Consider the following 12,707-nt stretch of genomic DNA (forward strand, 5'->3'; position numbering starts at 1 on the left):
ATATTTTTAAAAGGTGGAGAAGGGTGGAGCTGGTGATAGTTAGACATCTGTCTCCTGGAATAGTCAAACAATTTTACCTCATACTTAAGAACAAATGGTGCCAAGCTTTTCTAGCTTTGTTCCCTACATAGTTAACGGGCATTATACAGAAGAAAAGCAACAGATGTCTTGGACCCTGATGTGATTTTTTTTTTTTTTAGCATATGTTAGGACATGGTCTCTCATAACTTGCTTTTAAAATTAAGAAACATCGTGGGCAGAAAAGTTTCAGAGAAGTTATAAGTGTGGAAGGAGGTAGGAGGTGGCAGATGTGTGCTTTCTGTCTGGTCTAGTTTTCTAGCTGGTGACATAATCAAATGGACATCAGGCGAAAATAATTTGTACATAATGGAGCCCTGGAAGGACTTCTAATTTTTTGGAAGATGCTATCAACATTTGGGATATTTTGAGTGAATGTAAGAAGTGTCTTGGGGCGAGGAAAAGGTGGAGTATAATGAGTACATTAGAAACCTGAACAGCAGTGGTCAGTTCTTCAGAGAAGAGCAACTTGCCATTCTGAGAAGGTCTGATACACACCTATAAACATATAGAAAACCTACTAAAAGGAAGAGAACTATTTACCCACTATACTATTGAAGAGAGAACAAGAATAAGCTGGTTGTGGCAAGCTAGACATTAAGCTTAGCTTGCTAGTAGTAATTTAATTTTTTTTTTCTGGGGTACTTGTGGAATTTCCACTTAGGAGAATGTCAGCAGTGTGCAAGTTAACTTGGGCAGATACGTGTCAGGAATAAGAGATGTAGTTGGTGCTGCACAGGAGAAAGCAAAACGGTCTTGATTGCTTAGACTCTGTTCTGGACCTACTTTTCTAAATCTGTAACAGCGAAGGCTTTGTTTTGGAGTTCTAATACAAAACCAAGTCTGAGTCACTAAATCACTGCTGTGTTTTAAGGTAGCTATACTTCACATGCAAATATCGTGTTTTGTTTAAACTAAACTTTGACTAATCTGTCAATTGCTACAGGACAGGTAGCCTGGAAGCGTGCAGTTCGTGGAGTTCGAGAAATGTGTGATGTCTGTGACACCACAATCTTCAACCTTCATTGGGTCTGCTCTAAGTGTGGCTTCGGCGTGTGTGTGGATTGTTATAGGATGAAGAAAAAAAGTTTACATGAGGGTGAGAATGCATGTTGCTACTTTAAGCAAAGGGGACAGAAAACCTGTATTTTGAACTCTGGAAGTCAATAACTTCCTTAAACTACAAAACAATAAGCCTTCCCAACAAAAGAAAATGTTGTAGACCCACGTGTTGGTATATCAATGAGATTAAAATATCTAGCTTTCCAGAGGAGGGTGAAAGATGCACTAATAAAACAATTCAATGGTTTCATTTTACAGATGATGACTCAGATACTTTCTCCTGGTTTAAATGTGTGAAGGGGCAGGTACACGAACCAGAGAATCTAATGCCTACACAAATAATTCCCGGAAAAGGTATTTTAAATACTTGATTGGGATGAAAAAAGGCTGTAGGCTTTTTTTTGTCTTTTGTATGTTATTGATATTGTACTGAGTGAAGGATTTGGTTTAGTAATAAAGTTAGTAAAAGCTTAGTATTTGTTGTCCAAAGTCTTGGAACAGCCTGCGTACTTAGTACTATTTTATTATCTTTGACCTTTACAAAGAAGTAGTAAAATTTCTTGTTTAATGATGAACGGTGTTCATGTACTGTTGTTTATCTGCATAGCATACACAATTTCTTAAAAAGTCTTGCTGATTGCTGGATGTTCTAATTACACGTGAGCTCACTAATGACTCTCTTCCTGCAGCGCTCTATGATGTTGGTGATATTGTTCACTCTGTAAGAACAAAATGGGGAATAAAGGCAAATTGTCCTTGTGCAAATAAGCAGTTTAAGGCGCTATCAAAGCCGACTCTAAAGGAGGATTCAAAACAGGTATTGATACTGTCTCACACTATGTCTGTGTAGCATAGGTTTGCCTCAGCCTACTACCCATATTTGAAGTTAGTGGTACTTGCTGTTGTAGGTACACCAATTCTGACCACTACTGACAACCCCACTATTGCAGGTTTTCGTTCAAAATTTGTATTTGGTATTCATTTTTCTGGTCCAGTTCTTTTTTAAGTTTTGGGGAAAATCTCATTGCATCCCTTTGACTTGCGGATGCCTCAGTAAGTGACCTATCCTTGAAAAATGCTTGGTGAGGATTATTTTTGTAGAGCAAAATAGGATTAGACTGAGAGAACCCTTAAGAGAACAGTCTTAAGAACACACTAGTGGGAATGGTTGCAAAGTGTAGGCTGTCCCTTGGGTCCTGGAGATACATGCAGCATCTTAAAGAAGTGGTAGGGTGGAAGAGCACTGAATTCATAAAAGAACTGAACATGAATAAAATTGCGAGGGCTAGAGCAGTATGGAGAAGCATCGATTTCTCTGGGAATCCTGGTAGGAAGTTTGCTGCTCATTATGTTAAACAAACAAAATCTCATCGTATGTTTATTTGTAAAAGTGTGTATTTTTTTTCTTGCTCTTGAATATAGAGTGCAAATTAATGGCTTAGTTTTGCAGCATCTTGCAAGAAAATAGTTGAATTAAGTACTTTTAATTTTGCTGTATGCTTTATTTGTAAACTCATTTTGAGAATAAATGTGTCATCTTAAGCATAAGAAGCAGACTGAACTTGATTTTGGTGTTGGCAATCAATAGAAGAGGCTTGTTAAAGTTGGAAGCATTTTATTATGTTGTGTTTGGAATCCTTACCAAGCATCAGCAGTTATTAAGAAATGAAATAAGGAACGTAGCAATAGGCAGGCACAGCTGCAGAATAATTTCTTCTCTGGAAAGTATTTGAGCAGAGAGAAGAAATATAGCCAGTCACACAGGAATCCCAAGCCAAAGCAGTAGTTCTGGTTAGTCCATTACTTAGTCTCCAAACAAGTAGGTAAATCAACTGCATAGAAGACATACAGTGGGTCCTGCACCTGCATTGTGCTCACCAGGCCGGTGCTGTTCTCATATGCAGGTGTATGTTAGACCTGGCAGGTGAGCAGACTTTTGACGCCTTCTTATGATAAAAATTTAGGAGCACTACATAGTTAGTTTATTGTACTGAACTAGACCTCCAGCTTAGCCCTGGTCTGATCATCAGCTATCACTAGAATTGCGAGAGCGCTGCTATTAAAACTGCATTTGGTTCCCAAAGCAGTCCCAGAAAATGCACCTGGGAAACTCAGCTTTCTGTGCTTGTCTTGAGAGGCGATGGACTGACTCTGTTGCCTGCTTTTATAGTTGGGAGATCCCGAATCCTGCTGGATCATCATCTCTGGCTGGTACTGCGATGCAGTGCTGACCTCTTGTGGAGATCAGAAATTTTTTGAAGGGCCAAACCACTTTTTTGGTGAAAGAACAAATTTAGACAAGTTATTGCTTGCTTCCCCTTTCTGAGTAGAGTGTGTTTGTGTTTAATCAAGTTCTCATTTTGTTTTTTCAGAACTTGGTACCTGGAGAGAGGACCAGCCTTCAACATAACAGTTTTGTCCTGAGCCCACAAGTCGCAACACACGATCCCCCTCTGAAGTCAGCAATTGGAAGTAAACAAACTGCTTCAGTAAATACTTCTCCTTCATTAAGCTGGTTATCAAACCTAACAAGTGGAAACGTGAATAAAGAAAACAAAGGTATGTGCAGAACCAGTGAAGAGTAAACCCTTTGTGGCTGTTGGTTAGAAGACTATAGATCAGACCCAGCAACATCTTGTGTTGAGAATGAAATAATCTGCCTGCTGGGATGGGTGTTCAGTGCCTGTACTGCAAAACTGGTCTGTGGCAATGACTTGGAGTAAAATGTGGCAGGATTAGCATGTTCTTTTTTGAAAACTGGATTAATATCCCATTGATGCAAGTATTCTTTAAAATTCGATTTGAGAATGTGTGATTTTAAAAGCTTCGGAGTATTGAAGAAAATTAAGTGGAGAGTATTTAATCTGCATGTATTGAGGGGAGATTTTTATATATATGTATGTACGTACATACCTGTATGCATATAGGAGTATCTTCTTGTCTTAAAAAAAAAATCTAAAGCCTATACTTGTTTCAGAGGATTAATCCTTGCTTCATTCTCAGATGTGTTCTTTTCCTCTTTGCAGAGAAACTCCTCATACCTACTTCAAAGAATGAAAACAAACCCCTTCAGACACTCCCCAGTTTAGCTAAGCCTGCTGCAGCCCTGCAGACATTCAACAGTGCAATATTAACACCTGTGAGCAACAATAACACCGGTTTCTTGCGGAATCTGTTGAACTCTTCAGGAGGAAAGGTATATGAAAAGTTTTGGTTTACAGGTTTGACTTGATACCAGGCTTAGGCTACTGTTCTAAACCTGTGAACAACTACCACAGATGTTTGTCACAGAGGTAAAATTCTGTCTTCATTTGGGAAAAGGACTTAATTCAGTGTCTGTGTTGCCGTGTTCTAGCTAGTGCTTTCTAGAGTAGTAGCTCAGTGGTACTATCAGCAAGTCTTGCTTGGTGAGGTATTGGGAACTAAGTGCTAAAGCAGATGAATTTACTTAAACTTACATCGAGCAGGGGCATTAATTGGCATGTCCATTAGACTCAAAAAAAAAAAAAAAAGAAGCATCAAGGAACTTACAGATGGAGGGAAAAACGTTCTGTGGTGGGTGACTATCTTTCCCATATCTCATTTGCAGACTGGTTCACTTCAGATGTTCCTGGGCTTTGTTTGCTCTTACAGATATGGCTTCAAAATGGTGGGGTAAAATATTGGCCTAGAGAATTCCTTGATGAAACTGCATCTCTGTTCTTTGGTATAAAGAAAGTCCTATTCTGTGCTGCATTTCATGGTTTTCTGCAGCACTGCTGAAATGTAAATCGGAGCAGAACTTCTTATACCAGACTGCTGTAGACAAAGTGTCAGAAATGGCATTGGCATTTAACAGCGGTGAGCTTCTAGACCGCAAAGTTCTGCAGATTTTTGTTTCTCGGCATGATTGTGAAAAATTCTGAAAGTAGCAAATGTCGTCTTTAAAGTCTGCAGGACAAGGCAACAGAAAAGTGCACTAACTTCTTGGTTTTGTTCTTCTTTCTCTTTTTTTTTTTAAATCAGACAGACAATGGACTCAAGAGTACACCCAAAATCCTTGATGACATATTTGCTTCCCTCGTGCAAAATAGAACCATTACAGACTTGCCTAAGAAACCTCAAGGGTTGACTATAAAGCCTACGATAATGGGCTTTGATACGCCTCACTACTGGTTATGTGATAACCGCTTGCTATGTCTTCAAGATCCCAACAATGAAAGTAATTGGAATGTCTTCAGGGAGTGCTGGAAACAGGGACAGGTATTTCAGTTTTTCTGCTTTTTCCATTTTCAGATCATGTGCTTTGCCCTTTAATTGAAGTGCAGGTACAAACTCACTGCAATCAGAAGCAACACTAAACCTTCATCAAATGCACTACATGAACACTGTCAGATTCTTGGCTAAACGGATGTATATTTTACTATTTTAATTCCGTTTCTAAACACACTGCTGAACTTACGGCTCTATATAAAAAGCTGCCTCATAGCTTGAAATAAAGAATGATCAAACACATGGCATAATTCTGGTAAGGCAGGCTGAGCATTTATTTTGGAAAATACAGTGTTTGCAAAATGCCAGTGTTCAAATATTCAGTAGGTTTTATACATTACCCTATTCTGTTTGGAAATAGAATTTTTGGTGTTTAATAATTCTTCAGAGTATGTTATTATTCTTCATAGCCTGTAATGGTGTCAGGAGTGCATCACAAATTAAATGCAGACCTCTGGAGACCGGAGTCCTTTAGGAAGGAATTTGGCCAACAGGAAGTAGATCTGGTTAACTGCAGGACCAATGAAATCATCACTGGAGCTACTGTAGGGGATTTCTGGGATGGATTTGAAGATATTTCAAGTAAGTCATGTGAATTTTCTTCCAATAGGTAACTATTCAGCAACAATAATCTTGCCCTAGCACAAATTTGCCATCCGTAAGCAGCCTCAAGCAGCGTAAAACATGTTCCAGGCTTTCTTTTCATCCTGGACAGTGTGTCTGTGACAGTGTCACCATACATGCTTGCGGGATGGTGGACCCCTAGAAATTGTCAGCCCCAGGGAGGACTCTCCTTCAGGAGTGTGTTTGGCTGCCTTTAGTCTTTTGGAAAAGCACTCTGTTTGTTTGGGACCTTCCTAGCAAGTAGGTTCACCTGTCAGATTTTTTGCCCAGTTGAGTGAAACATAAAAGAGCATGTGTAGGGTCGGTGCTCACAAGGTAATTTGGTTCTGCTGGTTTAACTTGCAGGTGCCTTTTGTTCCTGAGGAACTAAAGTTACTTTGTATAAAAACAGGTTTAGGGGAGGTGAGCATGAGGTTTTCACTTCTAGGTACAAACTTTTTCTAGAATTAATACTTGCCATGGCATCTGGAGTTCTACTTCATATGTTTGTGTGATGTAAACTTAGGGAATTTGGAACTTGGGGCAAGAAGAGTGGGAGCTGGAAGGCTCACTTACACCTTTCTTTTCTGTTAGTTGATCTTTGAAAAGATTTGGCTTTATCATCAGCTATTCTAGCCTCAAATGCAAAACAGATGCCTGAGCTAAATTGTAGGAAGTGCTTCGGGAGGGGAGCTGGTAAAGGGCGCTTGTCTAGTCTGAAATCTCCTGTTGTAACATGTTTGTCATGGCAGTAATACCCAACTGTGGTATCAGGTGAACTTGTATGTCTGTGGTTCCACATAAATAGTTGTGGAATAAACATGATCTTAAACGAAGATAAGGATTTCTTTGTCATGATTCTTTGGATTTTGAGTTGTACGACTACTAAAAATTAAGACTTGTGAATATTTGACAATAGGTCGCCTGAGAACAGAAGAAGGAGAGCCAATGGTGTTGAAGCTTAAAGACTGGCCTCCAGGAGAAGACTTCAGAGATATGATGCCTTCTCGGTACGAATTTACAAAGAAACTGTTCAGCATTTGTGTGGTACACCCCTAAAGTAACAAAACATAGGAATGTTGTTCCGTTTTGACACCTGTTTCAGCTTTGAGAAGCAGTTGGTCGCATGTGAACCATTTTGTATCTTAGAGATGCCTGACATAGCTGGAAATGCCAAATGAGTTTTATGCTAAATTTTCATGTAGCTTACTGTATTTATTGCCAAGTAAAGCGAGTATCTAAAATTGCTAGTGGATCGTTAAACTTTGGAAGCTTCCTAGAAGCCTGAGTCATTTTGAAATCTAAAGTTCAGTTGAAGCTTATTTTTTTGCCAAATATTTTTAAGTATTCTGACTTACTCTATTAGTTGAGATGATTATACAAGGAAATAGCATTACTCCAGATCAGTTAAACTTTTTTATCTGCTATATTCTGTGTCTTGTTTCTTTTATTTCTTTTCATGGTGTCTAGTAAACCCCCTGGGGGGAGGAGTACAGTTTCTTGACTGGAGAAAGATTTTTGTTGCAGTCTATTTTAGTCTGCTTTTTTTTATCAGTTCCTCACATTAAATTGTGCTGTATTACTTTAGGTTTGATGATTTGATGAAAAATATTCCATTGCCAGAATACACTAGGAGAGGTGGCAAGCTCAACCTTGCCTCTCGGCTTCCCAACTATTTTGTACGACCAGACTTGGGCCCGAAGATGTACAATGCTTATGGTAAGGAATTTTTCACTCTAAAGGTCATGTTGACCACACATTCAAATTAAAATTTACTGTAAATTAAATGAATCCTTGCTGTTGTAGACAATTTGATTAAACCTATTGATCTGAAAGCCTAATTTTGACTTGCTTATGGGTATTAGTGATGTCCAGAGCATTATATGATTTTACTAAATGGTTTTTGTCCAAATGGTTTCAAGCCAATAATAATTATTCCCAATCTTCCAATCAACTTGCTCCACATGTGTATACACAGCCTCTCTTGCCTGTAACTGGCTGCATCTAGCTGTTGTTTTGCTACTTCTGGCTGTGTCACTTTTGTTACTTCTCCTTTTTGGGCAGTATCATTTAGTTTTTAATCTCTTCTTGAGCAGTTCTTTCTATGGCTAGTTCATCTGCTGACACTCAAAAGGCATTTAAAACTAAGCATGATCATGGCCAGTAAAAAGATTGTGGCTAGTAAATACTGTACCAGCTGCCTTTTAGAATGAAAAGGAGATTGTTTCTGAGAATGCTTTATTCTAAACTGCTATAGAAACCATCTTCTAGCCAGACTTAAACATGGCTCTTACACATCATATAGGCTAGGTATAGATACAAATTGATGTAGCAGCCTGTAAACTTGGGAAGACACAAACAAGATGGGACAAGGTCCTGGAGATAAAGTATATTGCTGTACCACAATCGTTTGAGGATAAAAGTAAAAGCTCTCTGGTCTTTTCAGATAGTGCTGCTAAGAGTGGCATAAGGTTGCTTTCTGTCTTACTAATGGGTATCTGCTACTCTTTTTTTTTTTTTTTTTTTAGGTTTAATAACACCAGAGGATAGAAAATATGGCACAACAAACCTCCATTTAGATGTGTCCGATGCAGCTAATGTTATGGTTTATGTGGGTATCCCCAAAGGCCAGGCTGATCAAGAAGAAGGTAAAGTCTTTCTTGTGTTCTGGGGGTTATTTCTGTGGTTGGAGGGAAGGTCCTGTGGTGTAACTGCTCGTGTTTGCTCTCAACAGAAGTGCTTAAAACCATACAAGATGGTGATTCTGATGAATTGACAATTAAACGTTTTACTGAAAGTCGAGAAAAACCAGGAGCTCTGTGGCACATTTATGCTGCTAAAGATACAGAGAAGATCCGGGAATTCCTTAAAAAGGTGAGCTGTTGTATCTTAAAAAATCATCTTCTCTCTGTGTAGAGAAGAAGATTTTTTTCTCCTCCTTTCTATCCCAGTTGGAACTAGATGATCTTTAAGGTCTCTTCTAACCCAAACTGTTCTATGATTCCATGAAACAAAGGTACTTGAGTTGTACCCAAGACAAAACTTCCCGTGTGCTGTGGATCTTGTAGGATCTGAGGAGGGTAGCAAGTTGAAGCTTGAAGTTTGCCTGTATGTAGATACGTTTTGCCTACACTTCTTGTAGCACAAGTAATGATGTCATGTAATGAACAAAAAAATTGCTGGTTTAGATTTAAGCAAAAGCACAGTTTAATCTTAAATGAGATCCTTCTTAAACATGCACATGAGATGTTCTTGGGAAATGTCAGAGAAATATGTGGTACATGAAGTTCTTCCTTGTTCTTTTTTCCTACTTGTTCCCCCCCCCCCCCCATACCTTTATGAGGTTTGGATTGAGGGAAATGCATGATGTCTACTAAACCTTTAAGTCTCATGAAAACATGTGATACTATATCCAAAAGGGCTTGTTTTAGTATTTAAATTCACCACAAATGGTCCAGAGTTCTTGGTGGTTTTAATTCTGGAACTTCTTTGGTGCTCTAAAAGCGGAAAGAGCTCATGTGTTGATGTTTAAAAGGATAAATGGGATGATCTGAACAACTGTTGGCCTTGTCAGCCACACTACTGTCTGGGGTGGAAGCTTAGAGAGGCTACAGCAGATTTGTTTAATATTAACAGAGAACAAATCTTATACTTGATAAAATATGATTCTGAATTTGACAAGCATTGATATTTTGAGTTTTCACATCAGTGTCTCACACCTCTTTGTGGCCCCTCATAGCATACTTGCCTGCAGGTGTGAGGCTTTCAGCAGCTTGTCTTGGAGTAGAACCAAGCTGTTTCTCCCCTCCCAAATGAGTTTTGGGGCTACAGTCCCAGGTGTAAATGATTGCCACAGCACATCAGGTTTATACTGGAACATTTTGCAGAAATTCTCTCCCCGCAGCCCTCCACTTTCTCTTCTGAAGTGCTTGTTGTGCCTCCCAGCCTCGTATCTCTTGAAAATCTAGTTCGCATCCTCTGGTTTGGTTAGTGAGCACGCTGACTAGTGCTGGCCTCTGGGCAGACACCCACTGAATTCCACACTCAGGAGTTTCTTCCTGTTACAGGCTATAGTAATGTAAGGGTATGGATCCTATATATGACAGTGGTTCCCACAGCGAACACCTTTCTGTTCCCTCTTACTGTAAATTTGGTTTCATTGCATTTCCTATATCTACATTGGCAATGTGTCTGTGAAACGAGAGGGACTGAGAAATGCTGAAGCCGTGGTGAGCTAAGGGCTGAATAAGAATCCAAACCTTTCATGGTGTGACTCTTCCACCTGAATGCATGGTGTGAGTCACTCTCACTCTGTACAGCACGCGCGCGTACGGAATACCACCGATACATCGTGATTGTCCAGTAAGACTGGTATATCTTAATACCTGTTGTCTTGTGACTTTCCAGGTTGCGGAAGAACAAGGTCAAGAAAACCCTGTAGATCACGATCCCATTCATGATCAGAGTTGGTACTTGGACCGATCGCTAAGAAAACGCCTTCATCAAGAGTATGGAGTTCAAGGCTGGGCTATTGTACAGTTTCTAGGAGATGTAGTTTTCATTCCAGCAGGAGCTCCACACCAGGCAAGGACCAGGGACGCTGTTACAGCCTGACCACTTGGGCAGACGTTTGAGCATGTGGCTAATGCTTGTTTGTTCTCTCTAGGTTCATAATTTGTACAGTTGTATTAAAGTTGCAGAAGACTTTGTATCCCCAGAGCATGTCAAACATTGCTTCTGGCTCACTCAGGAATTTAGATATCTGTCGCATACGCATACGAACCATGAAGATAAATTGCAGGTAACTGACCGGTGCTGAGGATGAACCCTGTCCCTCTTAACCCTTTCAAAAACCCCACTGAAACCCACCAAACCACCCTCACAAAACCCATAAGGGGTGTTTCCACACAACCCACGTTGCTTTCATGTTCAGATCAGCTTTAACACATTAGACCTTGAAGAGGAATTTCCATGGGTTTTTGAATTGTTAGTTTTGAGGAAGTCTCCTGAAGCTTCTCCTGAGATTCTTTTGAAATGTTTCTTTCTTCTATTTCTTTTGTTTTCCCTCTAGCTGAGCTTGCAGTATTCTCCTCAAGCTACAGGGTTTCAACTCACATCCTGTTAGAATTTGAACCTTATTTTCACAAGTTAGTAGTTTAAGCCAAACCCGTGCAGATGAGCGTGTTTAACCTGAAAGGAGAGCTGCATGGGGAAGTGGGAGAGTTCCAACTGGGCCCTAAATGCCTTTTCTTTTCCTCCTAGGTGAAGAATGTCATATACCACGCTGTTAAAGATGCGGTTGGGATACTGAGAGCTAATGAATCCAGCCTTAGCAGACCGTGAAGTGGAAAGCCTTAACCACACACTATGAAACAGAAGCGTTGGCAGCTGTTTTAACTACTCAGTCAGGACCTCTGTGGACTTTGAGCTTATATGAATGTTACCTCATCTTCCTTTCAGCAGTACCAGAGGATCGTGGTACTATGTTCTGTGTATTCTTCCAATGTTTACAAACCTGATATGTATATGTAGTAATATGTATGGACTGTGGCATACTGTGAATGCTCAGTTGCAATAGAACTTTATATGGAGTTGCTCTCCAAACTGTACAAAATACCTCCTATAGAACTGTCGGAAATTATTCCACATTACTCATTTGACAAATATTACTCGAAATGTCGTAAAGCTCCAGTTTTTAAAGTTTATTTTGGGGTGGGAGGAAGTATGGAGTCACCCAATTTAATAACCAATTTACAGAAAAATAAGAATGCGGTTCTGGAATTTCACATTAACATAGAACTAGCATTTAAAATTAGCTTTAAGCTATTGTATAGTAACATAGAGATGGGGGTTAACCATCTTTAGGTAAATGTATTTAAATTTCTAAATGTTAAAAGAAACTTTTAATCAAATGTCTTCTCTTTGAAACTGCTCTTTAATTTGAACTGATGTTTGATTCTCTGGTTTTTAACACTGAATGGTCTACATAAAATTCTTCTATTTCAGATACTGTTCTTTGCCTGGCTTCTTCAATGGACTCTTGAAAATGTAATTAATTTGATGCAGTGCTTTGAAATGCAAAAGAAAATTGTGTATCATATACTGTTCATACTGTTTTATAAAGTATTTGAAGGCTTAGGGTATTGAATTGAGTAACAGATCTGTTTATAGCTTTGTTTTTCAGTTAACTGAAGCAGGACTGACTGAGCTTGGCTGCTGCTTCTCGGCCAATGCCAATACCACTGTCTGTATCAAATGAGTTTTAATACAGCTTCAGTCTTCAATGGCACACGCGTCGCTCCAAAATTACTTAGAGAAAGACTGGAAACGTCATAAAACCTGAAACGGGCAGAAGGGGTGAAGAGTGGAAAAGCGCATCTCTCAATCTAACAAGCCAAGCTAAAATGAACCTCCCTGGTCCTCAGTGTCCTTTCTGGCACCAAAAAGCTCAGGGTAGCTGTTAGGAAGAGCCAGGCTGGGGGAACCTCCTGCTAGCCAAAAGTCACTTTTCTGGACTTTATTGACAAACCCTGTGCAAATTCCCTCCCTGTAGTACTTCACCTGCTACTAATGAGTGTTGACTGTTCTGAGTCTCTTGGGTAACAGTTTTGGTTTGGTTTTTTTTCAAAGAAACTTCCTCTTCCCACCCCTCAGTATCTGAAGTGGAGCTGAGCCTGCAGTGACCTGAGGGAGTAGGAGTTGCTCAGGTTACA

General features: G+C 39.6%; 1 protein-coding gene across 1 annotated transcript in view; it reads left to right on the top strand.

Moving 5' to 3' along the window:
* The window catches only part of KDM3A (lysine demethylase 3A), a 33,746-nt gene extending 21,129 nt beyond the window's left edge, over nt 1–12,617 (top strand). Inside the window, exons 13-26 of the mRNA XM_075752772.1 lie at nt 1,025–1,177; nt 1,399–1,494; nt 1,830–1,957; nt 3,513–3,699; nt 4,167–4,336; nt 5,146–5,382; nt 5,802–5,973; nt 6,914–7,004; nt 7,583–7,713; nt 8,523–8,642; nt 8,729–8,868; nt 10,402–10,578; nt 10,661–10,795; nt 11,257–12,617. Of these exons, the coding sequence (XP_075608887.1) occupies nt 1,025–1,177; nt 1,399–1,494; nt 1,830–1,957; nt 3,513–3,699; nt 4,167–4,336; nt 5,146–5,382; nt 5,802–5,973; nt 6,914–7,004; nt 7,583–7,713; nt 8,523–8,642; nt 8,729–8,868; nt 10,402–10,578; nt 10,661–10,795; nt 11,257–11,337 (2,018 nt within the window). The 3' untranslated portion in view covers nt 11,338–12,617. The remainder of the gene's footprint in view (nt 1–1,024; nt 1,178–1,398; nt 1,495–1,829; nt 1,958–3,512; nt 3,700–4,166; nt 4,337–5,145; nt 5,383–5,801; nt 5,974–6,913; nt 7,005–7,582; nt 7,714–8,522; nt 8,643–8,728; nt 8,869–10,401; nt 10,579–10,660; nt 10,796–11,256) is intronic.
* Nucleotides 12,618–12,707: the final 90 nt, after the last annotated feature.

Source organism: Balearica regulorum, chromosome 4, assembly GCF_011004875.1.
Source record: "Balearica regulorum gibbericeps isolate bBalReg1 chromosome 4, bBalReg1.pri, whole genome shotgun sequence".
NCBI classification, from domain to species: Eukaryota; Metazoa; Chordata; class Aves; order Gruiformes; family Gruidae; genus Balearica; species Balearica regulorum.